The sequence below is a fragment of the Podarcis raffonei genome, chromosome 18, assembly GCF_027172205.1.
Source record: "Podarcis raffonei isolate rPodRaf1 chromosome 18, rPodRaf1.pri, whole genome shotgun sequence".
Taxonomy (NCBI): domain Eukaryota; kingdom Metazoa; phylum Chordata; class Lepidosauria; order Squamata; family Lacertidae; genus Podarcis; species Podarcis raffonei.
In genome coordinates this window covers 2,441,542-2,465,349 of record NC_070619.1, presented here as the reverse complement: position 1 = coordinate 2,465,349, position 23,808 = coordinate 2,441,542, and the positions used below count along the sequence as shown (strand labels likewise).

The window sequence follows — 23,808 nt, the reverse complement described above, 5'->3', positions numbered from 1 at the left end:
GAAAGAGAGAATTTGGGATGCAGGACTGACCACAAAGGTGGAAAACAGAGGACGGAGGAAGTCACTCTTGCCAGAGTGAGAAATGACCAGAGGATATGCGTTTCCGCACTTGAGGAAGGCTTACCTGAGCTGAGTCACTTTGCATCCCAGGTACGCCGGGCCAACGCTGCTGTTGCGGAGAATTCTTCCAAACTGAAGAAGGAAGGAAACATTGAATTGGTGAAATCATCAGGATCACCCACGGCACATCCCATGCCAGTCTCACAAGTAGATGGGGATCAGACTTACCAGCATGGTGAGCGCTTTCTCTGTAGCGTTGAAGGCCTTTGAGTTGGGAGTTCCCATTTCTGGCTTGTATCTGAGGTTGGTTACGGTACAGTTGAGGGTGAAGCGTTCAAGTGTTGGGACTGGGGTTGGGGTTTGTGTTGGCGTTGGCAGAGTGGCTGAAAGTGGAAGCATAGGAGGTACATTGTGTGATGGGATTGTGACACACAGCAAAGCAACAAAAGCATGTTAAAATTTATGCTCTTCTACTGAGCCACAGCCATTACTGACACCCTTATTTTAGTCGTTCCCTTGAGTTTGTCATGAGGAGTACAATTTTTATATTTTTATTTTATTGGGTTTTATAAACACGAATAATGTCATACAAACAAGTATAGCAAGTATTCTCATGTCGTTTGTGTATCACAAAAATACCATAATAAATGTGGAAAAATTTCTACAACATATGCACACAATTTAAGGATTATGATATGGTACTTACTTGATGCAACAGGAACTTCATTATAACCTAGAACAAAGGAAGACAGGCTTGTTTATGAATGGAGCAAGACAGTGGTGTTTCAGTTGTTGACACTTGAAAAGGGTTCAATCCAGACTTCCTCTGAGTGTAATCCTCCTCAGGAGAGGCTCCCCCTCTCCATTCCCCCTTCTTTCCATCTATGAAACATGAATTCCCCTCATAAGGGTGCTGTTCCTGAAGGAAGAACTGAGGGGAGAGACTCCATCAGGCAAGCCCTCCTTCCACCTGCCTTGCTCTACCATCTAGTCTTTGCTTCCCAATGTGTATTTTATTGTTTTATGTACTGTGGCTTGCCATTGTTTTATTGATTATAGTTTAGATATCATTTATTGTAACTGTTGAGTGGATTTCTGTTTAACTTTTATATGTTGATTGATAGGGAACTGCCATTGGCTCAGAGGCGAGAAATAGAAGGGCAGTTGTGTTACAGGGAGCCTCTGAAAATATTGCGATGCAGCTCCTCTTCCGGGGAGGAGGAAAGCCCCACCTCCGGTGGGGAAGAGGTGGAAGGACCAGAGGACGCTGGTAGGAGCCTTAACACCACTTCTGGGCAAGCTGGTCTGGAGGGAAACACGCCCTTGCCATCGCCCATTCTGCGCAGAAGTTTGGGGCGCAGAGAGGGGAGGAGACGGTTGGGGGTAACGAGACTCTTATGTTGGGGAGCTCCAAAAAAAGACCACTCCCGGATTCTGCTAGCGATTGAGCCAGACATGAGTTTTGGGGCTCTTCGCTGTAAATAGTTTGCACAAAAATAAAGCCTGTAAAACACAGGTCGGAGTCCTGCCTGGTTACTCTCGAGCAACCGCTACAGCCACCTGACATTGATATTATTATTTTATACTATTCTAATGATTGTTGAATGTTACTTTTTTGATGTAGGCTGCCTATTTTAAAGTTATCTTTATTATCACATTTTTGTATTGCATTAGATTGTTATAAGATGTACATTTTTTGTTTCTTCAGCTTGTAAACCGCCTTGAGTATTGTAAGATAGAAAGAAGGTATACAAATTAAAAATGATGATGATGATGATGGAGTGAGAGGCCTCATCTCTCAGGAAATCATGGACACAACAAGAAATCTGAGCTCAGAGGAGAGTCTATTTCTGTACTATGACACAAACCCCACACGGAGATAAGGCATGCACATTAGATGATTAGGAAACAGCTGGTTACCATTGACGTATAGGCTGTATCTTTCCATGCTGTAGGGACCCATCTTGGTGAAACCGCTGGTCTGGTTGACGATCTCGTGGTACACCTTCACTCGGTCAAAGGCGGGCGTGGTGGAGTCGTTGCGGTAAGTGCAGACGGCGTCCATTCCGGTTTCATCCCCATCACTCACAGGTCTGGGAGGAAAGAGAGAGAGAGAGGTGGAGCAGAATTATGAGCAGTTGGAACGGTTGGGCGAGACAGGATCATTTGTGTCCGTTCAAGGGATGATCAGAGCTAAAGGGTTCCCGTATTTGGGGATGGCTCACCTGAGCTGAGTCACTTTGCATCCCACATACGCCGGGCCAATGCTGCTGTTGCGGAGAATTCTTCCCAGCTGAAAAATGAAGGAGGCATTGAGTACATCAAATCGATAGAAGCGTGACAAGCCATTCTCACAAGTGGGCAGGAACTGGACTTACCAGCGTGGTGAGAGCTTTCTCTGTAGCGTTGAAGGCCTTTGAATTGGGCGTCCCCATTTCTGGGTTATACTTGAGGTTGGTTACGGTCCAGTTGACGGTGAAGGGTTCAACTGCCAGGGCTGGGGTTGGTGTCAGGGCTGGTGGAGGGGCTACCACAGGAAATGAAATAAATGGATCAGGAGAGGCTAGCGGCTTGCTGCATGGTGTGACTCACCAAAATAACAACCAATCAATTTATATGTGTTCACAATGATGCTCTTCCGTTGACAAACAGCCAACACTATTGCCTTTCTATAACTCCTTTCCTTGAGTTTTGTGAAAGGGCCATGAAGGGCTTAAAGATGTAGGATTTTTAAAAGTAAACTTACTTGATTCAGCTGGGACCTCATGATAACCTAGGACAAAGGAAGACAGGCTGGTTTGTGATTGAACCAAGAGAGCAGTATTTCAGTTGTAGACACTTGAAAAGGGTTCAATTCAGACTGAGTGTAATCCTCCTCAGGGGAGGCTTGCCCCCTCCATGTCCCACTCCCTAATTTCCTTCTGCCTATGCAACATGACATCCCCATTTAGAGAGCTCTCAGTTCTGGAGTGAGAGGCCTCATCTCTCAGGAAATCATGGACACAACAAGAAAACTGAGCTCAGAGTCTATTTCTGTACTATGACACACAGAGATAAGGCATGCACATGAGATGAACAGGAAACAGCTGGTTACCATTGACGTATAGGCTGTATCTTTCCATGCTGTAGGGACCCATCTTGGTGAAACCGTTGGTCTGGTTGACGATCTCATGGTACACCTTCACCCGGTCAAAGGCTGGTGTGGTGGAGTCATTGCGGTAAGTGCAGACGGCATCCATTCCGGTTTCCTCCCCATTGCTCACCGGTCTGGGAGGAGAGAGAAAGAATTTCAGGACAGACCAAAAAGGTGGACAACAGAGGAGGGATGAAGTCACTGTTGCCGGAGTGAGTAATGTCCAGAGGATACATGTTTCCACATTTGAGGAAGGCTTACCTGAGCTGAGTCACTTCGCATCCCAGGTACGCCGGGCCAATGCTGCTGTTGCGGAGAATTCTTCCAAACTGAAGAAGAAAAGAAACACTTAATTGGTGAAATCAACAAGCTCACTCACACCTCATTGCATGCCATTCTCACAAGTGCCTCAAAATCAGACTCACCAGCATGGTGAGCACTTTCTCTGTAGCGTTGAAGGCCTTTGAGTTGGGAATTCCCATTTCTGGCTTGTATCTGAGGTTGGTTACGGTACAATTGATGGTGAAGCGTTCAAGTGTTGGGGTTGGGGTTTGTGATTGTGTTGGTGCTGGCAAAGTGGCTGGAACAGGAGAAGAAAGATATGTGCTAGGGTCAAGAGATTTATAGCATTATACAATTATTATACTCTATCCATTAAAGGGTGCTCATATTGACACACGGTTCACTGATGCATTACCAAATGCTTTAACATCATGAGTCTCATCCCTGACTATGTTGTAAGAGACTCTACTTAAAAATACTTAGGTGGTACTTTCTTGCTTCAAGAGGGGCTTCATTGTAACCTAGAAAAGGACAAGATAAACTGGGAGTGTGTTGTGTTACAATTTCAATGTGGTTCTACTTACTTGTTTCAGGAGGGTCTTCATGATAACCTACAGAAAAGTAAGAGACGGTCATTTGAGAAGCTCTCAATATATTGATATTTAAAATGAGGAGGTTCTTTTCTGGGGCAGGAGAATTGTTACGTCCTCCTGTATTCAGAAGATGCACCAAGCTGAGGAACTGAGAAGCATCTCACACGTATATGACACAATCATGTCCATCACATGACAATCACCTCAATCAGCTTTGGACACTTTCATGACATGGGGAGGCCTTCTGGGCAGAGGACACAAACCTCTATAACGTCATCCCTGCACCCAGATTGGCACAGCAACTCAAGCAGGAACAAAATCACATGAATATACCCCAGCATTCAGTTCACAAGCAGGGATCCTAAAATCTCTGTAAACATTGGCTCAGATGAAGGCTGCGTTTGATGGTACTGCACAAAACACTCTCTCTCTCTCTCTCTCTCTCTCTCTCTCTCTCTCTCTCTCTTTACACACACACACACACACACACACACACACACACACACACACACACAGAATCTATGCAATTCAAGGGCTCCACAACTTGTTTACCATTGACGTAGAGGCTGTATCTTTCCACCTCATAGGGCCCCATCTTGCTGAAGTTGTCCGTCTGGTTGACGATCTCGTGGTACACCTTCACTCGGTCAAAGGCGGGGCTGGTGGAGTCATTGCGGTAAGTGCAGTCGGCGTCCATTCCAGTTTCATGCCCGTTCTTCACTGGTCTGGGAGGACAAAGAGAGAGGACGATCATTCAGGATGCAGAATGGTCCACAAGGGAAGAAAGGATGGAGTCCCACTTGCAAGGTGTGCTCCCATTGGAGGAAGACTTACCTGAGCTGAGTCACTCTGCACCCCAGATACGCAGGGCCAATGCTGCTGTTGCTGAGGAATCTGCTAAGCTGAGAGAGGAATGAGACACGACGTCAAAACAAGAGCCTGGTCTACCCCTCCTCACAAGCCGTTCTCACAAGCAGTCGCAATCAGACTTACCACTGCGATGAGTGCTCTTTCCGTTGTGTTGAACACTGTAGAATTGGGTTGTCCCATCTCTTCCCTGTACTTGAGGTTGGTGACAGTGAAATTGATGGTGAATTGTTCAACCGCTGGAATTGGGGTTGTTGTTTGGGCAGGTGTGGGCAGAGTGGCTGGAAGAGACATAGGTATTTCATAAATTTCCATTCCACCCTTCCCAAAGGGGAAGTAGAATAGTTAAAACAAGAGGAAATCAAATGAAGGAATTCCCAGAATACAATTATTAAAATGCAAGACATCAAACTCCCAGGTCTCACACAATATATGTTTCCACCTTAAGAGATTGAAATACTTTTAATTTCAACTAGAAGTTGATGGAATCGTGTGATTGAGAAATGAGAAAAGAAAACCAAATAAAGCAATATTCAGAATGCAGGAATTAAAAGGAAGGCCATGAAACTTTATATTCTCAAATTATATATCCCCTTCTTAACAGATTGAAATATTTGCCATGTCAACTTGGTGTTGATCACATGGTGAGACTGATAAATCTAACAAATTAATCACTTGAATCAAAGAAGCTTCATTTTGTTACTCTTCCACGCATGCATTTTCAACATCAGCTACTCTGATTGTTGGAGGGGGGGTATAAGTGTTAGAATTTCAATGTGGTTCTACTTACTTGTTTCAGGCGGGTCTTCATGATAACCTACAGAAAAGTAAGAGACGGTCATTTGAGAAGCTCTCAATATATTGATAGAGGGTTTTTTCTGGGGCAGGAGAATACTTATGTCCTCCTGTATTTGGAAGATACACTACACAGAGGCAGTGAGACCCATCCTGCACGTATATGACACAATCATGTCCATCACATGACAATCACCTCAATCAGCTTTGGACACTTTCATGACATGGGGAGGCCTTCTGGGCAAAGGACAAAGACCTCTATAACATCATCCCTGCACCCCGATTGGCACAGCAACTCAAGCAGGAACAAAATCACTTGAAAATACCCCAGCATTCAGCTCACAAGCAGGGATCCTAATATCTCTGTAAACATTGGCTCAGATGAAGGCTGGGCTTGAGGGTACTGCACAAAACACACACACTCTCTCTCTCTCTCACTCACTCACTCTCTCTCTCTCTCTCTCTCTCTCTCTCTCTCTCTCTCACACACACACACACACACAGAGAGAGAGAGAGAGAGAGAGAATCTATGCAATTCAAGGGCTCCACAACTTGTTTACCATTGACGTAGAGGCTGTATCTTTCCACCTCATAGGGCCCCATCTTGCTGAAGTTGTCCGTCTGGTTGACGATCTCGTGGTACACCTTCACTCGGTCAAAGGCGGGGCTGGTGGAGTCATTGCGGTAAGTGCAGACGGCGTCCATTCCAGTTTCATGCCCGTTCTTCACTGGTCTGGGAGGACAAAGAGAGAGGACGATCATTCAGGATGCAGAATGGTCCACAAGGGAAGAAAGGATGGAGTCCCACTTGCCAAGGTGTGGCATGAGCAGCAAATAAATGTTCTCTCTTTGGAGGACTTGCAAGGTGTGTTCCCACTGGAGGAAGACTTACCTGAGTTGAGTCACTCTGCACCCCAGATACGCAGGGCCAATGCTGCTGTTGCTGAGGAATCTGCCAAGCTGAGAGAGGAATGAGACACGAGGTCAAAACAAGAGCCTGGTCTACCCCTCCTCACAAGCCGTTCTCACAAGCAGTCGCAATCAGACTTACCACTGCGATGAGTGCTCTTTCCGTTGTGTTGAACACTGTAGAATTGGGTTGTCCCATCTCTTCCCTGTATTTGAGGTTGGTGATGGTGAAATTGACGGTGAATTGTTCAACCGCTGGAATTGGGGTTGTTGTTTGGGCAGGTGTGGGCAGAGTGGCTGGAATAGGCATAGGTATTTCATAAATTTCCATTCCACCCTTCCCAAAGTTAAAACAAGAGAAAATCAAATGAAGGAATTCCCAGAATACAATAATTAAAATGCAAGACATCAAACTCCTAGGTCTCACACAATATATGTTTCCACCTTAAGAGATTGAAATACTTTTAATTTCAACTAGAAGTTGAAGGAATCGTGTGATTGAGAAATGAGAAAAGAAAACCAAATAAAGCAATATTCAGAATGCAGGAATTAAAAGGAAGGCCATGAAACTTTATATTCTCAAATTATATATCCCCTTCTTAACAGATTGAAATATTTGCCATGTCAACTTGGTGTTGATCACATGGTGAGACTGATAAATCTAACAAATTAATCACTTGAATCAAAGAAGCTTCATTTTGTTACTCTTCCACTCATGCATTTTCAACATCAGCTACTCTGATTGTTGGAGGGGGGGTATAAGTGTTAGAATTTCAATGTGGTTCTACTTACTTGTTTCAGGCGGGTCTTCATGATAACCTACAGAAAAGTAAGAGACGGTCATTTGAGAAGCTCTCAATATATTGATAGAGGGTTTTTTCTGGGGCAGGAGAATACTTATGTCCTCCTGTATTTGGAAGATACACTACACAGAGGCAGTGAGACCCATCCTGCACGTATATGACACAATCATGTCCATCACATGACAATCACCTCAATCAGCTTTGGACACTTTCATGACATGGGGAGGCCTTCTGGGCAAAGGACAAAGACCTCTATAACATCATCCCTGCACCCCGATTGGCACAGCAACTCAAGCAGGAACAAAATCACTTGAAAATACCCCAGCATTCAGCTCACAAGCAGGGATCCTAATATCTCTGTAAACATTGGCTCAGATGAAGGCTGGGCTTGAGGGTACTGCACAAAACACACACACTCTCTCTCTCTCTCACTCACTCACTCTCTCTCTCTCTCTCTCTCTCTCTCACACACACACACACACAGAGAGAGAGAGAGAGAGAGAGAGAATCTATGCAATTCAAGGGCTCCACAACTTGTTTACCATTGACGTAGAGGCTGTATCTTTCCACCTCATAGGGCCCCATCTTGCTGAAGTTGTCCGTCTGGTTGACGATCTCGTGGTACACCTTCACTCGGTCAAAGGCGGGGCTGGTGGAGTCATTGCGGTAAGTGCAGACGGCGTCCATTCCAGTTTCATGCCCGTTCTTCACTGGTCTGGGAGGACAAAGAGAGAGGACGATCATTCAGGATGCAGAATGGTCCACAAGGGAAGAAAGGATGGAGTCCCACTTGCCAAGGTGTGGCATGAGCAGCAAATAAATGTTCTCTCTTTGGAGGACTTGCAAGGTGTGTTCCCACTGGAGGAAGACTTACCTGAGTTGAGTCACTCTGCACCCCAGATACGCAGGGCCAATGCTGCTGTTGCTGAGGAATCTGCCAAGCTGAGAGAGGAATGAGACACGAGGTCAAAACAAGAGCCTGGTCTACCCCTCCTCACAAGCCGTTCTCACAAGCAGTCGCAATCAGACTTACCACTGCGATGAGTGCTCTTTCCGTTGTGTTGAACACTGTAGAATTGGGTTGTCCCATCTCTTCCCTGTACTTGAGGTTGGCGACGGTGAAATTGACGGTGAATTGTTCAACCGCTGGAATTGGGGTTTTTGTTTGGACAGGCGTGGGCAGAGTGGCTGGGATGGAAGGGAAAAGAATGAATGTCTATCCCACTCCTCCTTCCCAAAGGGCCCCCAGGATAGGAAAAGAAGAAAAAACCCAACATAGCAATATCCAGAATGCAATAACTGAAATGAAGGCCATCCAGCACACCTTGCTTTCACAATCTCATTAAAGGATTGAAATATTTTGAAAGTAAGCAGCAAGTCCACCCCCTGGTGGGACTGATATATCTAACAAATGAATCACGTGAATCAAAGAAGTTTCATTTTGGTACTCTTCCAGTCATGCATTGTCAACATCAGCTCCTCTGATTGTCAGAAGGTGGGTGTTGTGTTAGAATTTAAATGGGGTTCTACTTACTTGTTTCAGGAGGGTCTTCATGATAACCTACAGAAAAGTAAGAGACAGTCTTTTGAGAAACTCTCAATATATTGATGTTTAAAATATGGAGGGTGTTTTCTGGGGCAGGAGAATAGTTATGTCGTCCTGTATTTACAAGATGCACTACACAGAGGCAGTGAGACACATCCTGCACGTATACGACACAATCATGTCTGCCACACGGCAATCACCTCAATTAGCTTTGGACACTTTCATGAAGCCTCCTGGTTAGAGGACAAAAACCTCTATAATGTCATCCCTGCACCCAGATTTCCACAGCAACTCAAGCAGCACAAAATCACATGAAAATACCCCAGCATTTAGTTTGCAAGAAAGGGTCTGAATATCTTTGCAAACATTGACTCAGATGAAGGCTGGACTTGGGGGTACTGCACAAAACACACAGAGAGAGACAATCGATGTACATCAAGGGCTCCACAACTTGTTTACCATTGACGTAGAGGCTGTATCTTTCCACCTCATAGGGCCCCATCTTGCTGAAGTTGTCCGTCTGGTTGACGATCTCGTGGTACACCTTCACTCGGTCAAAGGCGGGGCTGGTGGAGTCATTGCGGTAAGTGCAGACGGCGTCCATTCCAGTTTCATGCCCGTTCTTCACTGGTCTGGGAGGACAAAGAGAGAGGACGATCATTCAGGATGCAGAATGGTCCACAAGGGAAGAAAGGATGGAGTTCCACTTGCCAAGGTGTGTTCCCACTGGAGGAAGACTTACCTGAGCTGAGTCACTCTGCACCCCAGATACGCAGGGCCAATGCTGCTGTTGCTGAGGAATCTGCCAAGCTGAGAGAGGAATGAGACACGAGGTCAAAACAAGAGCCTGGTCTACCCCTCCTCACAAGCCGTTCTCACAAGCAGTCGCAATCAGACTTACCACTGCGATGAGTGCTCTTTCCGTTGTGTTGAACACTGTAGAATTGGGTTGTCCCATCTCTTCCCTGTATTTGAGGTTGGTGACGGTGAAATTGACGGTGAATTGTTCAACCGCTGGAATTGGGGTTGTTGTTTGGGCAGGCGTGGGCAGAGTGGCTGGAAGAGACATAGGTATTTCATAAATTTCCATTCCACCCTTCCCAAAGGGGAAGTAGAATAGTTAAAACAAGAGGAAATCAAATGAAGGAATTCCCAGAATACAATTATTAAAATGCAAGACATCAAACTCCCAGGTCTCACACAATATATGTTTCCACCTTAAGAGATTGAAATACTTTTAATTTCAACTAGAAGTTGATGGAATCGTGTGATTGAGAAATGAGAAAAGAAAACCAAATAAAGCAATATTCAGAATGCAGGAATTAAAAGGAAGGCCATGAAACTTTATATTCTCAAATTATATATCCCCTTCTTAACGGATTGAAATATTTGCCATGTCAACTTGGTGTTGATCACATGGTGAGACTGATAAATCTAACAAATTAATCACTTGAATCAAAGAAGCTTCATTTTGTTACTCTTCCACTCATGCATTTTCAACATCAGCTACTCTGATTGTTGGAGGGGGGGTATAAGTGTTAGAATTTCAATGTGGTTCTACTTACTTGTTTCAGGCGGGTCTTCATGATAACCTACAGAAAAGTAAGAGACGGTCATTTGAGAAGCTCTCAATATATTGATAGAGGGTTTTTTCTGGGGCAGGAGAATACTTATGTCCTCCTGTATTTGGAAGATACACTACACAGAGGCAGTGAGACCCATCCTGCACGTATATGACACAATCATGTCCATCACATGACAATCACCTCAATCAGCTTTGGACACTTTCATGACATGGGGAGGCCTTCTGGGCAAAGGACAAAGACCTCTATAACATCATCCCTGCACCCCGATTGGCACAGCAACTCAAGCAGGAACAAAATCACTTGAAAATACCCCAGCATTCAGCTCACAAGCAGGGATCCTAATATCTCTGTAAACATTGGCTCAGATGAAGGCTGGGCTTGAGGGTACTGCACAAAACACACACACTCTCTCTCTCTCTCACTCACTCTCTCTCTCTCTCTCTCTCTCTCTCTCACACACACACACACACACAGAGAGAGAGAGAGAGAGAGAGAGAGAGAATCTATGCAATTCAAGGGCTCCACAACTTGTTTACCATTGACGTAGAGGCTGTATCTTTCCACCTCATAGGGCCCCATCTTGCTGAAGTTGTCCGTCTGGTTGACGATCTCGTGGTACACCTTCACTCGGTCAAAGGCGGGGCTGGTGGAGTCATTGCGGTAAGTGCAGACGGCGTCCATTCCAGTTTCATGCCCGTTCTTCACTGGTCTGGGAGGACAAAGAGAGAGGACGATCATTCAGGATGCAGAATGGTCCACAAGGGAAGAAAGGATGGAGTCCCACTTGCCAAGGTGTGGCATGAGCAGCAAATAAATGTTCTCTCTTTGGAGGACTTGCAAGGTGTGTTCCCACTGGAGGAAGACTTACCTGAGTTGAGTCACTCTGCACCCCAGATACGCAGGGCCAATGCTGCTGTTGCTGAGGAATCTGCCAAGCTGAGAGAGGAATGAGACACGAGGTCAAAACAAGAGCCTGGTCTACCCCTCCTCACAAGCCGTTCTCACAAGCAGTCGCAATCAGACTTACCACTGCGATGAGTGCTCTTTCCGTTGTGTTGAACACTGTAGAATTGGGTTGTCCCATCTCTTCCCTGTATTTGAGGTTGGTGATGGTGAAATTGACGGTGAATTGTTCAACCGCTGGAATTGGGGTTGTTGTTTGGGCAGGTGTGGGCAGAGTGGCTGGAATAGGCATAGGTATTTCATAAATTTCCATTCCACCCTTCCCAAAGTTAAAACAAGAGAAAATCAAATGAAGGAATTCCCAGAATACAATAATTAAAATGCAAGACATCAAACTCCTAGGTCTCACACAATATATGTTTCCACCTTAAGAGATTGAAATACTTTTAATTTCAACTAGAAGTTGAAGGAATCGTGTGATTGAGAAATGAGAAAAGAAAACCAAATAAAGCAATATTCAGAATGCAGGAATTAAAAGGAAGGCCATGAAACTTTATATTCTCAAATTATATATCCCCTTCTTAACGGATTGAAATATTTGCCATGTCAACTTGGTGTTGATCACATGGTGAGACTGATAAATCTAACAAATTAATCACTTGAATCAAAGAAGCTTCATTTTGTTACTCTTCCACTCATGCATTTTCAACATCAGCTACTCTGATTGTTGGAGGGGGGGTATAAGTGTTAGAATTTCAATGTGGTTCTACTTACTTGTTTCAGGCGGGTCTTCATGATAACCTACAGAAAAGTAAGAGACGGTCATTTGAGAAGCTCTCAATATATTGATAGAGGGTTTTTTCTGGGGCAGGAGAATACTTATGTCCTCCTGTATTTGGAAGATACACTACACAGAGGCAGTGAGACCCATCCTGCACGTATATGACACAATCATGTCCATCACATGACAATCACCTCAATCAGCTTTGGACACTTTCATGACATGGGGAGGCCTTCTGGGCAAAGGACAAAGACCTCTATAACATCATCCCTGCACCCCGATTGGCACAGCAACTCAAGCAGGAACAAAATCACTTGAAAATACCCCAGCATTCAGCTCACAAGCAGGGATCCTAATATCTCTGTAAACATTGGCTCAGATGAAGGCTGGGCTTGAGGGTACTGCACAAAACACACACACTCTCTCTCTCTCTCACTCACTCTCTCTCTCTCTCTCTCTCTCACACACACACAGAGAGAGAGAGAGAGAGAGAATCTATGCAATTCAAGGGCTCCACAACTTGTTTACCATTGACGTAGAGGCTGTATCTTTCCACCTCATAGGGCCCCATCTTGCTGAAGTTGTCCGTCTGGTTGACGATCTCGTGGTACACCTTCACTCGGTCAAAGGCGGAGTCATTGCGGTAAGTGCAGACGGCGTCCATTCCAGTTTCATGCCCGTTCTTCACTGGTCTGGGAGGACAAAGAGAGAGGACGATCATTCAGGATGCAGAATGGTCCACAAGGGAAGAAAGGATGGAGTCCCACTTGCCAAGGTGTGGCATGAGCAGCAAATAAATGTTCTCTCTTTGGAGGACTTGCAAGGTGTGTTCCCACTGGAGGAAGACTTACCTGAGTTGAGTCACTCTGCACCCCAGATACGCAGGGCCAATGCTGCTGTTGCTGAGGAATCTGCCAAGCTGAGAGAGGAATGAGACACGAGGTCAAAACAAGAGCCTGGTCTACCCCTCCTCACAAGCCGTTCTCACAAGCAGTCGCAATCAGACTTACCACTGCGATGAGTGCTCTTTCCGTTGTGTTGAACACTGTAGAATTGGGTTGTCCCATCTCTTCCCTGTATTTGAGGTTGGTGACGGTGAAATTGACGGTGAATTGTTCAACCGCTGGAATTGGGGTTGTTGTTTGGGCAGGCGTGGGCAGAGTGGCTGGAAGAGACATAGGTATTTCTTTAATTTCCATTCCACCCTTCCCAAAGGGGAAGCAGAAAGGTTAAAACAAGAGGAAATCAAATGAAGGAATTCCCAGAATACAGTAATTAAAATGCATGACATCAAACTCCCAGGTCTCGCACAATATATGTTTCCACCTTAAGAGATTGAAATAATTTTAATTTCAACAAAAGTCGATGTAATGGTGTGAATGTGAATTGAGAAAAGATAAAGCAATATTCAGAATGCAAGAATTAAAACAAAGGCCATGAAACTTCATATTCTCAAACTATATATCCCCTTCTTAACAGATTGAAATATTTTCAATGTCAACCAGAAGTCGATCATATGGTGAGATTTGGAAATCTAAACAAACAAACAAAGAAACAAACAAACAAACAAACAAACCAAAGAGTACTCATGTTGCTAGACTTCCCCTGGTGCATTTTCCACATCACCCCCCCCATCCCATCACTCTTTTCCCTGTTTTTGTCAGATTGGGGTGTTGTTTTCAGAATTTAAATTTGGTTCTACTTACTCGTTTTAAGAGGGGTTTCATGATAACCTATGGAAATGCAAGAGACGTTAATTCAGGAAATTGCATGATATAATACAACAAACAGGCTTTTCAAAGATAATAGTAACTGGTTGGGATTTCTCACTATTTTGGACGGTGCACCGTCTGTACACAGGAATAAACATCCTTCAACTCTATGAGAAAATCATCTCACTGCCAAGGGAGCCTCAGACCCTCACACAATATCTGGTGAAAACCTCCATAGTCATATCTCTGCATCATGATTAGCCCCGTTCTACCCAAACAACACACAGTATCATATTCAACAAAGTCCGCAGCATTCTGTCTCAGAAATTTGGCCTCTGGAGAGGGCTGGACTGGGGAAACTGCTGTGTTGCTTCTAGTAACATTCATGGACACACACACAGATCCACAGACATCCAGATAATTGATGCACATCCAAAGCTTAAAAACCACTCAGCTACCGTTGACGTAGAGGCTGTATCTTTCCAGATAGTATTGCCCCATCTCGGTGAAACCGTTGGTCTGGTTGATGATCTCGTGGTACACCTTCACTCGGTCAAAGGCGGGCGTGGTGGAGTCGTTGCGGTAAGTGCAGACGGCGTCCATTCCGGTTTCATCCCCATCTCTCACCGGTCTGGGAGGAGAGGGAAATCAAGATTCAGGATTGACCACAGATATGGACAAGGGAGGACAGAAGATGCCAACTTTGTTTGCCTGGGTTGCCAGCACAGCAGATACGTTCTCGCCTTTTAGGAAGGCTTACCTGAGTTGAGTCACTCTGCACCTCAGATATGCCGGGCCAATGCTGCTGTTGAGGAGAATTCCATCAAGCTGAAGAAGGAAAAAGACACTGAGTATATTCCACCCTACAGAAAGTGTCCACACATCCCTTGCTAACTGCCATGGAGTCAGGCTTACCAGGCGGATTAGATCACTTTCCGTTGCATTGAATATTTTGGAATTGTGAGTTCCCATCTCTTCCCTGTACTTCAGGTTGGTGATTGTGAAATTGAGGGTGAATTGTTCAACCGCTGGAATTGGGGTTGTTGTTTGGGCTGGCGTTGGCAGAGTGGCTGTAATAGATGTAGGTATGTTATGAATTTCCATTCCACCCTTCCCAAAGGGGAAGCAGAATAGTTAAAACAAGAGGAAATCAAATGAAGGAATTCCCAGAATACAATAATTAAAATGCAAGACATCAAACTCCCAGGACTCACGATATATATTTCCTCCTTAAGAGATTGAAATACTTTTATTTTCAACAAAAGTCGATGGAATGGTGTGATTGAGAATTCAGAAAAGAAAACCAAATAAAGCAATATTCAGAATGCAAGAATTAAAACAAAGGCCATGAAACTCCATATTCTCAAATTATATATCCCCTTCTTAACATATTGAAATATTTTGTATGTCAACTAAGTGTCGATCACATGGTGAGACTGATAAATCTAACAAATGAATCGCTTGAGTCAAAGAAGCTTCATTTTGGTACACTTCCACTCATGCATTGTCAACATCAGCTCCTCTGATTGTCGGGGGGGGGGGGCTTGCTGTGTTAGAATTTGAATTTGGTTCCACTTACTTGTTTCAGGCGGGGTTTCATGATAACCTAGGGAAATGGAAGAGACGATCATTTATGAAATTGCATAATGTAGTACCACAAACAGGCTTTTGAAATATAATAGTAACTGGTTGGGATTCCTCACTACTTTAGACGGTGCACCATCTGTACACAGGAATTAACATCCTTTACTTCTATGAGAAAATCATCTCACTGCCAAGGGAGCCTCAGACCCTCACACAACATCTGGTGAAAACCTCCATAGTCATATCTCTGCATCATGATTAGCCCCGTTCTACCCAAACAACACACAGTATCATATTCATCAAAGTCTGCAGCATTCGGTGCTAGAAATTTGGCCTCTGAAGAAGGCTGGGCTGGGGGAACCGCTGTGTTGCTTTTATTAACATTCATGGACACACACACATCCACAGACATCCAGATAATTGATGCACATCCAAAGCTTAAAAACCACTCAGCTACCGTTGACGTAGAGGCTGTATCTTTCCAGATAGTATTGCCCCATCTCGGTGAAACCGCTGGTCTGGTTGACGATCTCGTGGTACACCTTCACTCGGTCAAAGGCGGGCGTGGTGGAGTCGTTGCGGTAAGTGCAGACGGCGTCCATTCCGGTTTCATCCCCATCTCTCACCGGTCTGGGAGGAGAGGGAAATCAAGATTCAGGATTGACCTCAGATATGGACAAGGGAGGACAGAAGATGCCAACCTTGTTTGCCTGGGTTGCCAGCAGAGCAGATATGTTCCCACCTTTGGGGAAGGCTTACCTGAGTTGAGTCACTCTGCACCTCAGATATGCCGGGCCAATGCTGCTGTTGAGGAGAATTCCATCAAGCTGAAGAAGGAAAAAGACACTGAGCATATTCCACCCTATAAAAAGTGTACAAATTTATCTACACATCCCTTGCTAACTGCCTTGGAGTCAGGCTTACCAGGCGGATTAGATCACTTTCCGTTGCATTGAATATTTTGGAATTGTGAGTTCCCATCTCTTCCCTGTACTTGAGGTTGGTGGTTGTGAAATTGAGGGTGAATTGTTCAACCGCTGGAATTGGGGTTGTTGTTTGAGCTGGCATCGGCAGAGTGGCTGGAACAGAGGGGGAATAAATGAACGTGTGTATTCGGTAAATTTCTACCCCATTCTTTCTTAGCAAAGGGCACCCAGGATGGTTAAAAGGGGGAAATGAAATAAAGCAATACCCAGAATACAAGATTTGAAATGAATGTCATAAGTTTGCCCGCCTTCAAAGGTGGTGTGGCCAGGGGGCTCCACTGATCTGTTGGCTGGCTGGGGAAGGATCTCCCAACTGCCGGCCAATTGGCCAATGCCGGCAGGTTTCAGGTGGGAGTTCCCCAGGGGCGGGCCCTGTGGAACCCCTTCCCATCAAATGCCAAGGAGATAAGTAACTATACAATCTTTAGAAGACAACTAAAGGCAGCCTGGTATTGAGAAGTTTTTAAAATGTTTTTCAATGTTTAATGTTTTTGTATCTGCTGGAAGCCGCCCAGAGTGGCTGGGGAAACCCAGCCAGATGTGTGGGGTCTAAATAATAAAATCATTATTAATATGCTTCCAGCTCCCCCTCCTTTTAAAAATCATTTTTTAATAATTAAAAACAAAACCATCACTGTGAAATTTTCTTACTTGTCAACTGGGATGCCGTGGAGGAAATTACTGGCGGCTGTCTGGGGGTTGTCACTACCGGGGTGATTTTGATGGTTGTGCGGGCTGTTGCGGGTATAAGTGGAGGCAGCGGAGGTTTTGCGGAAGAGCCTATGGAGGAAATAGAGAGCCAGGGGGTTACCATGAGAATATGTGATGGGGAGATGAGATAATCCTTCTCCCTTTAAGTCCCCAGAAAGGGTTCATATCAATGAAATCGAAAGATAACTTATGTGATGCATGCTTAGAGCACTGGTTCTCAAAGGATCATCGTTTCGTCCAGGTGAGTGGGCTTGCATGTTCCTATGACCCTTGTGAGTGAAGCTGTCGGGAATCTCGTACTCCCAGCAGGGTCACCCAAGGCAGTAAGGTCAAAGGCGAGGAGCTAGACAAAGAATGATCCAAGAAGTCCTCAACAGCAGAACAGGCGGAAGATAACAAGGGGCATGTTACAACGGTTGTGAAGGCGGACAAAGAAACTACCGGTCACCGTGATACTCATGCCATCGGAATACAGCCTTACTGATCCCCACACATAAAACAAATTCACACACAGGCTTCTTCAAAAAAGCCACCCCACCACTCAAAAAAGTCCCATGGTGATTGGCAAATGGTAACAGGAGCAGGACCGTGAAATGTGGACGCCCTAGTCATGAACCAGGACATGGGCGGCGGATACAGATCCAGTCATTCTGACTAAAGGAATGAGGCAGTTGAGCAGCTCGGCAGCTGCATCCATCTCTGAGCCACCCCTGCTCTGGATCCACTCTGCTCGCCCCGAAAAGGGGGAGGGACTAGAAAAGGATGTGTGGATCCAGAATTGAAAGGAGAGGATGGCAAGTGTGGCAGGAAGATTCAAGGACAAGCCAAGAAACATTTCAGTGTAGTAGAGTATCTATCTATCTATCTATCTATCTATCTATCTATCTATCTATCATCTATCTATTTGCAGAATATGGATAGACATCTTTTCAAAATGAGAGCAAGACCTGCCAGGGACATTGTAGTGAAGGGTGGGTCAGAAAGTGAATTATCCCGAACAGTATCAGCAATAGTTAATACTCACTTGTTGTTCCAACACGGGGCGTAGTTGCCTGTGGCGTTGTGGCATTCTTAACACCTCCCGGTTGCAGGATTGGCTTTTCGGTAACAGGCTGGATCACAGATTCGTTGCGTTTGGTGGCTGGAAGGGGACAGATTTCCATTACTGCCGGCCAGAGATCTTTGCTGACATGTCCCTGCTCCCACTTTCAGACACAGACTCTCAGCTCGGTTTCCATCAGCCAGTGCATCGGTTGCTATGATGCATACGGCATGTGGGTCAAAAAATGCAACAGAGTCCGAGATATGTGGCAAAGGAGAAGCTAAGATGTTGTGCCAACAACTGACAGTCCCTGTGCCGTGGTGTGGCATAGGGGGGACCCAGAGGCGATTGCCCTGGGCACAAAATTGTAAGGGGCACAAAATTTCAACACCCAGTGCTGCCTCAATACAGCTACATGCTTCCGTCACTGGGCTTCTCCATGGGAACCCAGAAGTGACCTCTCCAGACCAAGGAACAGCTCCTATTTTCTTATCTCTGCAGCTGCGATCTCCTGGGTGACACATGCAGTTGAATGTGAAAGCATACTCCAACTGTTTGTTTGCCACCCTGCTCCACACGGCCCTGGGCAACCCTCGCTATGCCACTGGCCCCATAGGGCCTCCCATTCAACAAGCGGAGAAGTCAGACACTTGCATGGTTGGTGTCCTGATCCTCAGGCAGGACCACTGAGAGGAGGTCTGGGGGAACCCCCAACAACAGCGGACTGTCGAAAAGTCTTTACATGGGATAGAAAATACCGTCTTTTTTGCTCTATAAGACTCACTTTTTCCCTCCTAAAAAGTAAGGGGAAATGTGTGTGCGTCTTATGGAGCGAATGCAGGCTGCGCAGCTATCCCAGAAGCCAGAACAGCAAGAGGGATCGCTGCTTTCGCTCCGCACCGATCCCTCTTGTTGTTCTGGCTTCTGAGATTCAGAATATTTTTTTCCTTGTTTTCCTCCTCCAAAAACTAGGTGCGTCTTGCGGTCTGGTGCGTCTTATAGAGCGAAAAATACGGCAAATGTGTCACCTCCTTCTTATGTTAATAACAAACATTATAATATTTGTACCTGTTGAGAATATTCAAATGCAAATGACTCTTTTCTGACAGTGCTGGAGTCACATCAGACTGCTGCGATGCAACACTTGGGGTCTCAGGATCCACTGGGGTTGGCCGTCCCCAAGGCCAAGGCCGCCTAATCTACTGAGCACCTCCTTGGGATCCAGTTCTGAGAGCTCTACATCCTCATCCCATTCCTCCACCCACTCTGACCAAACCTTCCAAGATCTCTGCATAGGACTCAGGACACCAAGCCATCCTCCAGGTCTCCCCATCCTCCCCTGCTTCCTGTTTGTGTCAGACAGGGAGTGCCTGGGCCAGGTGACCCCATACCTGTTCCTTCCAAAGCATCCTGTATATAAGGGAAGGGATCATGTAGGTTTCCTTTTGTGCTGTGTTCCTAGGTTGAGGTTCGCCCTTTGCATGAGAGGGTTAAGACTATAGAGTAAGCTGTCCCAACAGGCTTAAAGGTAAAGAGACCCCTGACAATTAAGTCCAGTTGCGAACGACTCAGCGGTTGCGGCGCTCATCTCGCTTTACTGGCCGAGGGAGCCGGCGTTTGTCCACAGTTTTTCCGGGTCATGTGGCCAGCATGACCAAGTCGCTTCTGGCAAAACCAGAGCAGCGCACGGAAATGCCGTTTACCTTCCCGCCAGAGTGGTACCTATTTGTATACTTGCACTGCGTGCTTTCGAACGGTGGGCAGGAGCAGGGACTGAGCAATGGGAGCTCACCCCGTCGTGGGGATTCGAACCGCCAACCTTCTGATCGGCTAGTCCAAGCGGCACAGTGGTTTAAACCACAGCGTCTGAGAAGCTCAAAATGTGAGGAGGTCTGAGCTAGTTGCTGCAGCTCAGACCACATTGTTCTTATAAGCCTCTCTTGAGTTACTAAACCAATAATATAGGAAAAAATTACCACTGTAACTAAACTAAGTTTTACTGCCTGTGCAACTTTTTCTGAATTCTGTATGGAAAATGACATGAATCTGACCTTAGGAGAGTTTGTAAGTAAAGCACTCCTAACTTTTTTAAAAGTGGAAAGGCTGAGTCATTTTTGCCCGCCACAGCAGTTTCCTCTGCAGAAGCTCACACTTTATCACTAAATTGGCAGATTTGTTGCAATTCAGCATTAAACAGCAAGTTTTTTCCTGAAAGAGTCAGTGTTGTTTTGTTTTGTTTTGAACATTCAGATACAGCATTATAAACCACAGACCTGCACCTAGAAAATTTGGGGAAAGATAAGAGTGGATGAGCCCTTAGGAAATAAAGGAACATACCTCTCTCTGTCTCTAAAGTGGTGGCTGTCTCTGATGTGAATCCAGTAGTCTCTCCATGGGAAGTAGAAAAAGCTATTGACCATGATGCTAACTCAGTAGTACGCATTGCAGAAGTGGATGGATGTTCTCCACTAGACGTGACCTCCACAGGCACTATGGGAATAGTGGAGGCAACATGTATGGTTGATGTTGCCTCTGTAGTATCTACTGGAGAAGTGGATAAAGATCTCGCACTTGATGGGAGCTCTGTGGTCTGCAGTGGAGAAGTGGTAGCTTCTGGTAAGGTTGATGTCAGCACTGTAGTCTCCATTGGTGTACTGGATAGAGCCTCAGTACTGGATGGGAGCTCTGTGGTCTGCAGTGGAGAAGTGGTGGCTTCTGGTACAGTTGATGTCAGCACTGTAGTCTCCATTGGTGAAGTGGATAGAGCCTCAGTACTGGATGGGAGCTCTGTGGTTTGCTGTTGAGAAGTGGTGGCTTCTGGTGCAGTTGATGTCAGCACTGTAGTCTCCATTGGTGAAGTGGATAGAACCTCGGTAGTTGATGGGAGCTCTGTAGTCTGCAGTGGAGAAGTGGTGGCTTCTGGTGCAATTGATGTCAGCACTGTAGTCTCCATTGGTGAAGTGGATAGAGCCTCAGTACTGGATGGGAGCTCTGTGGTCTGCAGTGGAGAAGTGGTGGCTTCTGGTGCAGTTGATGTCAGCACTGTAGTCTCCTTTGCAGAAGTGGATGGAACCTCGGTACTTGATGGGAGCTCTGTGGTTTGCACTGGAGAAGTGGTGGCTTCTGGTAAGGTTGATGTCAGCACTGTAGTCTCCATTGGTGAAGTGGATAGAGCCTCAGTACTGGATGGGAGCTCTGTGGTCTGCAGTGGAGAAGTGGTGGCTTCTGGTACAGTTGATGTCAGCACTGTAGTCTCCATTGGTGAAGTGGATAGAGCCTCAGTACTGGATGGGAGCTCTGTGGTCTGCAGTGGAGAAGTGGTGGCTTCTGGTAAGGTTGATGTCAGCACTGTAGTCTCCATTGGTGAAGTGGATAGAGCCTCAGTACTGGATGGGAGCTCTGTGGTCTGCAGTGAAGAAGTGGTGGCTTCTGGTACAGTGGATGTCAGCACTGTAGTCTCCATTGGTGAAGTGGATAGAGCCTCAGTACTGGATGGGAGCTCTGTGGTCTGCAGTGGAGAAGTGGTGGCTTCTGGTAAGGTTGATGTCAGCACTGTAGTCTCCATTGGTGAAGTGGATAGAGCCTCAGTACTAGATGGGAGCTCTGTGGTCTGTAGTGGAGAAGTGGTGGCTTCTGGTACAGTGGATGTCAGCACTGTAGTCTCCATTGGTGAAGTGGATAGAGCCTCAGTACTGGATGGGAGCTCTGTGGTCTGCAGTGGAGAAGTGGTGGCTTCTGGTAAGGTTGATGTCAGCACTGTAGTCTCCATTGGTGAAGTGGATAGAACCTCGGTAGTTGATGGGAGCTCTGTGGTCTGTAGTGGAGAAGTGGTGGCTTCTGGTACAGTGGATGTCAGCACTGTAGTCTCTATTGGTGAAGTGGATAGAGCCTCAGTACTGGATGGGAGCTCTGTGGTCTGCAGTGGAGAAGTGGTGGCTTCTGGTACAGTGGATGTCAGCACTGTAGTCTCCATTGGTGAAGAGGATAGAGCCTCAGTACTGGATGGGAGTTCTGTGGTCTGCAGTGGAGAAGTGGTGGCTTCTGGTACAGTGGATGTCAGCACTGTAGTCTCTATTGGTGAAGTGGATAGAGCCTCAGTACTGGATGGGAGCTCTGTGGTATGCAGTGGAGAAGTGGTGGCTTCTGGTACAGTTGATGTCAGCACTGTAGTCTCCATTGGTGAAGTGGATATAACCTCGGTACTTGATGGGAGCTCTGTGGTCTGCAGTGGAGAAGTGGTGGCTTCTGGTGCAGCTGATGTCAGCCCGGTAGTCTCCATTGGTGAAGTGGATAGAGCCTCAGTACTGGATGGGAGCTCTGTGGTCTGCAGTGGAGAAGTGGTGGCTTCTGGTGCAGCTGATGTCAGCCTGGTAGTCTCCATTGGTGAAGTGGATAGAGCCTCAGTACTGGATGGGAGCTCTGTGGTCTGCAGTGGAGAAGTGGTGGCTTCTGGTGCAGCTGATGTCAGCCTGGTAGTCTCCATTGGTGAAGTGGATAGAGCCTCAGTACTGGATGGGAGCTCTGTGGTCTGCAGTGGAGAAGTGGTGGCTTCTGGTGCAGCTGATGTCAGCCTGGTAGTCTCCTTTTGAGAAGTGGATGGAAACTCGGTACTTGATGGGAGCTCTGTGGTCTGCAGTGGAGAAGTGGTGGCTTCCGGTTCAGTGGATGTCAGCACTGTAGTCTCCATTGGTGAAGTGGATAGAGCCTCAGTACTGGATGGGAGCTCTGTGGTCTGCAGTGGAGAAGTGGTGGCTTCTGGTAAGGTGGATGTCAGCACTGTAGTCTCCATTGGTGAAGTGGATAGAGCCTCAGTACTGGATGGGAGCTCTGTGGTCTGCAGTGAAGAAGTGGTGGATTCTGGTACAGTGGATGTCAGCACTGTAGTCTCCATTGGTGAAGTGGATAGAGCCTCAGTACTGGATGGGAGCTCTGTGGTCTGCAGTGGAGAAGTGGTGGCTTCTGGTAAGGTTGATGTCAGCACTGTAGTCTCCATTGGTGAAGTGGATATAACCTCGGTACTTGATGGGAGCTCTGTGGTCTGCAGTGGAGAAGTGGTGGCTTCTGGTGCAGCTGATGTCAGCCCGGTAGTCTCCATTGGTGAAGTGGATAGAGCCTCAGTACTGGATGGGAGCTCTGTGGTCTGCAGTGGAGAAGTGGTGGCTTCTGGTGCAGCTGATGTCAGCCTGGTAGTCTCCATTGGTGAAGTGGATAGAGCCTCAGTACTGGATGGGAGCTCTGTGGTCTGCAGTGGAGAAGTGGTGGCTTCTGGTGCAGCTGATGTCAGCCTGGTAGTCTCCATTGGTGAAGTGGATAGAGCCTCAGTACTGGATGGGAGCTCTGTGGTCTGCAGTGGAGAAGTGGTGGCTTCTGGTGCAGCTGATGTCAGCCTGGTAGTCTCCTTTGGAGAAGTGGATGGAAACTCGGTACTTGATGGGAGCTCTGTGGTCTGCAGTGGAGAAGTGATGGCTTCTGGTAAGGTTGATGTCAGCCTGGTAGTCTCCATTGGTGAAGTGGA

The 23,808-nt window shown here is 46.3% G+C and overlaps 2 protein-coding genes across 3 annotated transcripts in view; both read right to left on the bottom strand.

The window, feature by feature from the left end:
• Nucleotides 1–4,959, bottom strand: part of LOC128405799 (mucin-16-like) — a 52,063-nt gene extending 47,104 nt beyond the window's left edge. The window contains exons 1-13 of one of the 2 annotated variants that reach the window (XM_053372758.1): nt 4,903–4,959; nt 4,621–4,793; nt 4,060–4,086; nt 3,619–3,773; nt 3,455–3,522; nt 3,155–3,327; nt 2,807–2,833; nt 2,439–2,587; nt 2,286–2,353; nt 1,981–2,153; nt 767–793; nt 289–443; nt 125–192 (exon numbers count right to left, since the gene is read on the bottom strand). In XM_053372758.1, coding sequence (XP_053228733.1) covers nt 125–192; nt 289–443; nt 767–793; nt 1,981–2,153; nt 2,286–2,353; nt 2,439–2,587; nt 2,807–2,833; nt 3,155–3,327; nt 3,455–3,522; nt 3,619–3,773; nt 4,060–4,086; nt 4,621–4,765 — 1,235 coding nt within the window. In that variant the 5' untranslated portion in view covers nt 4,766–4,793; nt 4,903–4,959. The remainder of the gene's footprint in view (nt 1–124; nt 193–288; nt 444–766; nt 794–1,980; nt 2,154–2,285; nt 2,354–2,438; nt 2,588–2,806; nt 2,834–3,154; nt 3,328–3,454; nt 3,523–3,618; nt 3,774–4,059; nt 4,087–4,620; nt 4,794–4,902) is intronic. The other variant, XM_053372759.1, reaches the window with a different exon arrangement.
• Nucleotides 4,773–21,052, bottom strand: LOC128405848 (mucin-16-like). Its single transcript, XM_053372845.1, has 25 exons — nt 20,631–21,052; nt 18,276–18,392; nt 17,192–17,320; nt 14,886–15,040; nt 14,731–14,798; nt 14,429–14,601; nt 12,252–12,278; nt 11,602–11,756; nt 11,443–11,510; nt 11,111–11,283; nt 10,554–10,580; nt 9,890–10,044; nt 9,731–9,798; nt 9,448–9,620; nt 8,977–9,003; nt 8,476–8,630; nt 8,317–8,384; nt 7,985–8,157; nt 7,432–7,458; nt 6,782–6,936; nt 6,623–6,690; nt 6,291–6,463; nt 5,726–5,752; nt 5,062–5,216; nt 4,773–4,793 (listed from the first exon to the last, which is right to left on the bottom strand). The coding sequence occupies exons 1-25, from the start codon at nt 21,040–21,042 to the stop codon at nt 4,773–4,775; spliced, it is 2,949 nt and encodes a 982-aa protein (XP_053228820.1). The 5' UTR covers nt 21,043–21,052.
• Nucleotides 21,053–23,808: the final 2,756 nt, after the last annotated feature.

Excerpts from the sequence above, each read along its gene's own strand:
- LOC128405848 (XM_053372845.1), bottom strand. The coding sequence starts at position 21,042 with ATGGAGACTACAGTGCTGACATCAACTGTACCAGAAGCCACCACTTCT. Across the intron at positions 18,393-20,630 it reads CACTTTAGAGACAGAGAGAG|CCACCAAACGCAACGAATCT; the intron begins GTATGTTCCTTT and ends GTCCCCTTCCAG. Across the intron at positions 11,757-12,251 it reads TGAAGACCCGCCTGAAACAA|CCACTCTGCCCACACCTGCC; the intron begins GTAAGTAGAACC and ends TGCCTATTCCAG.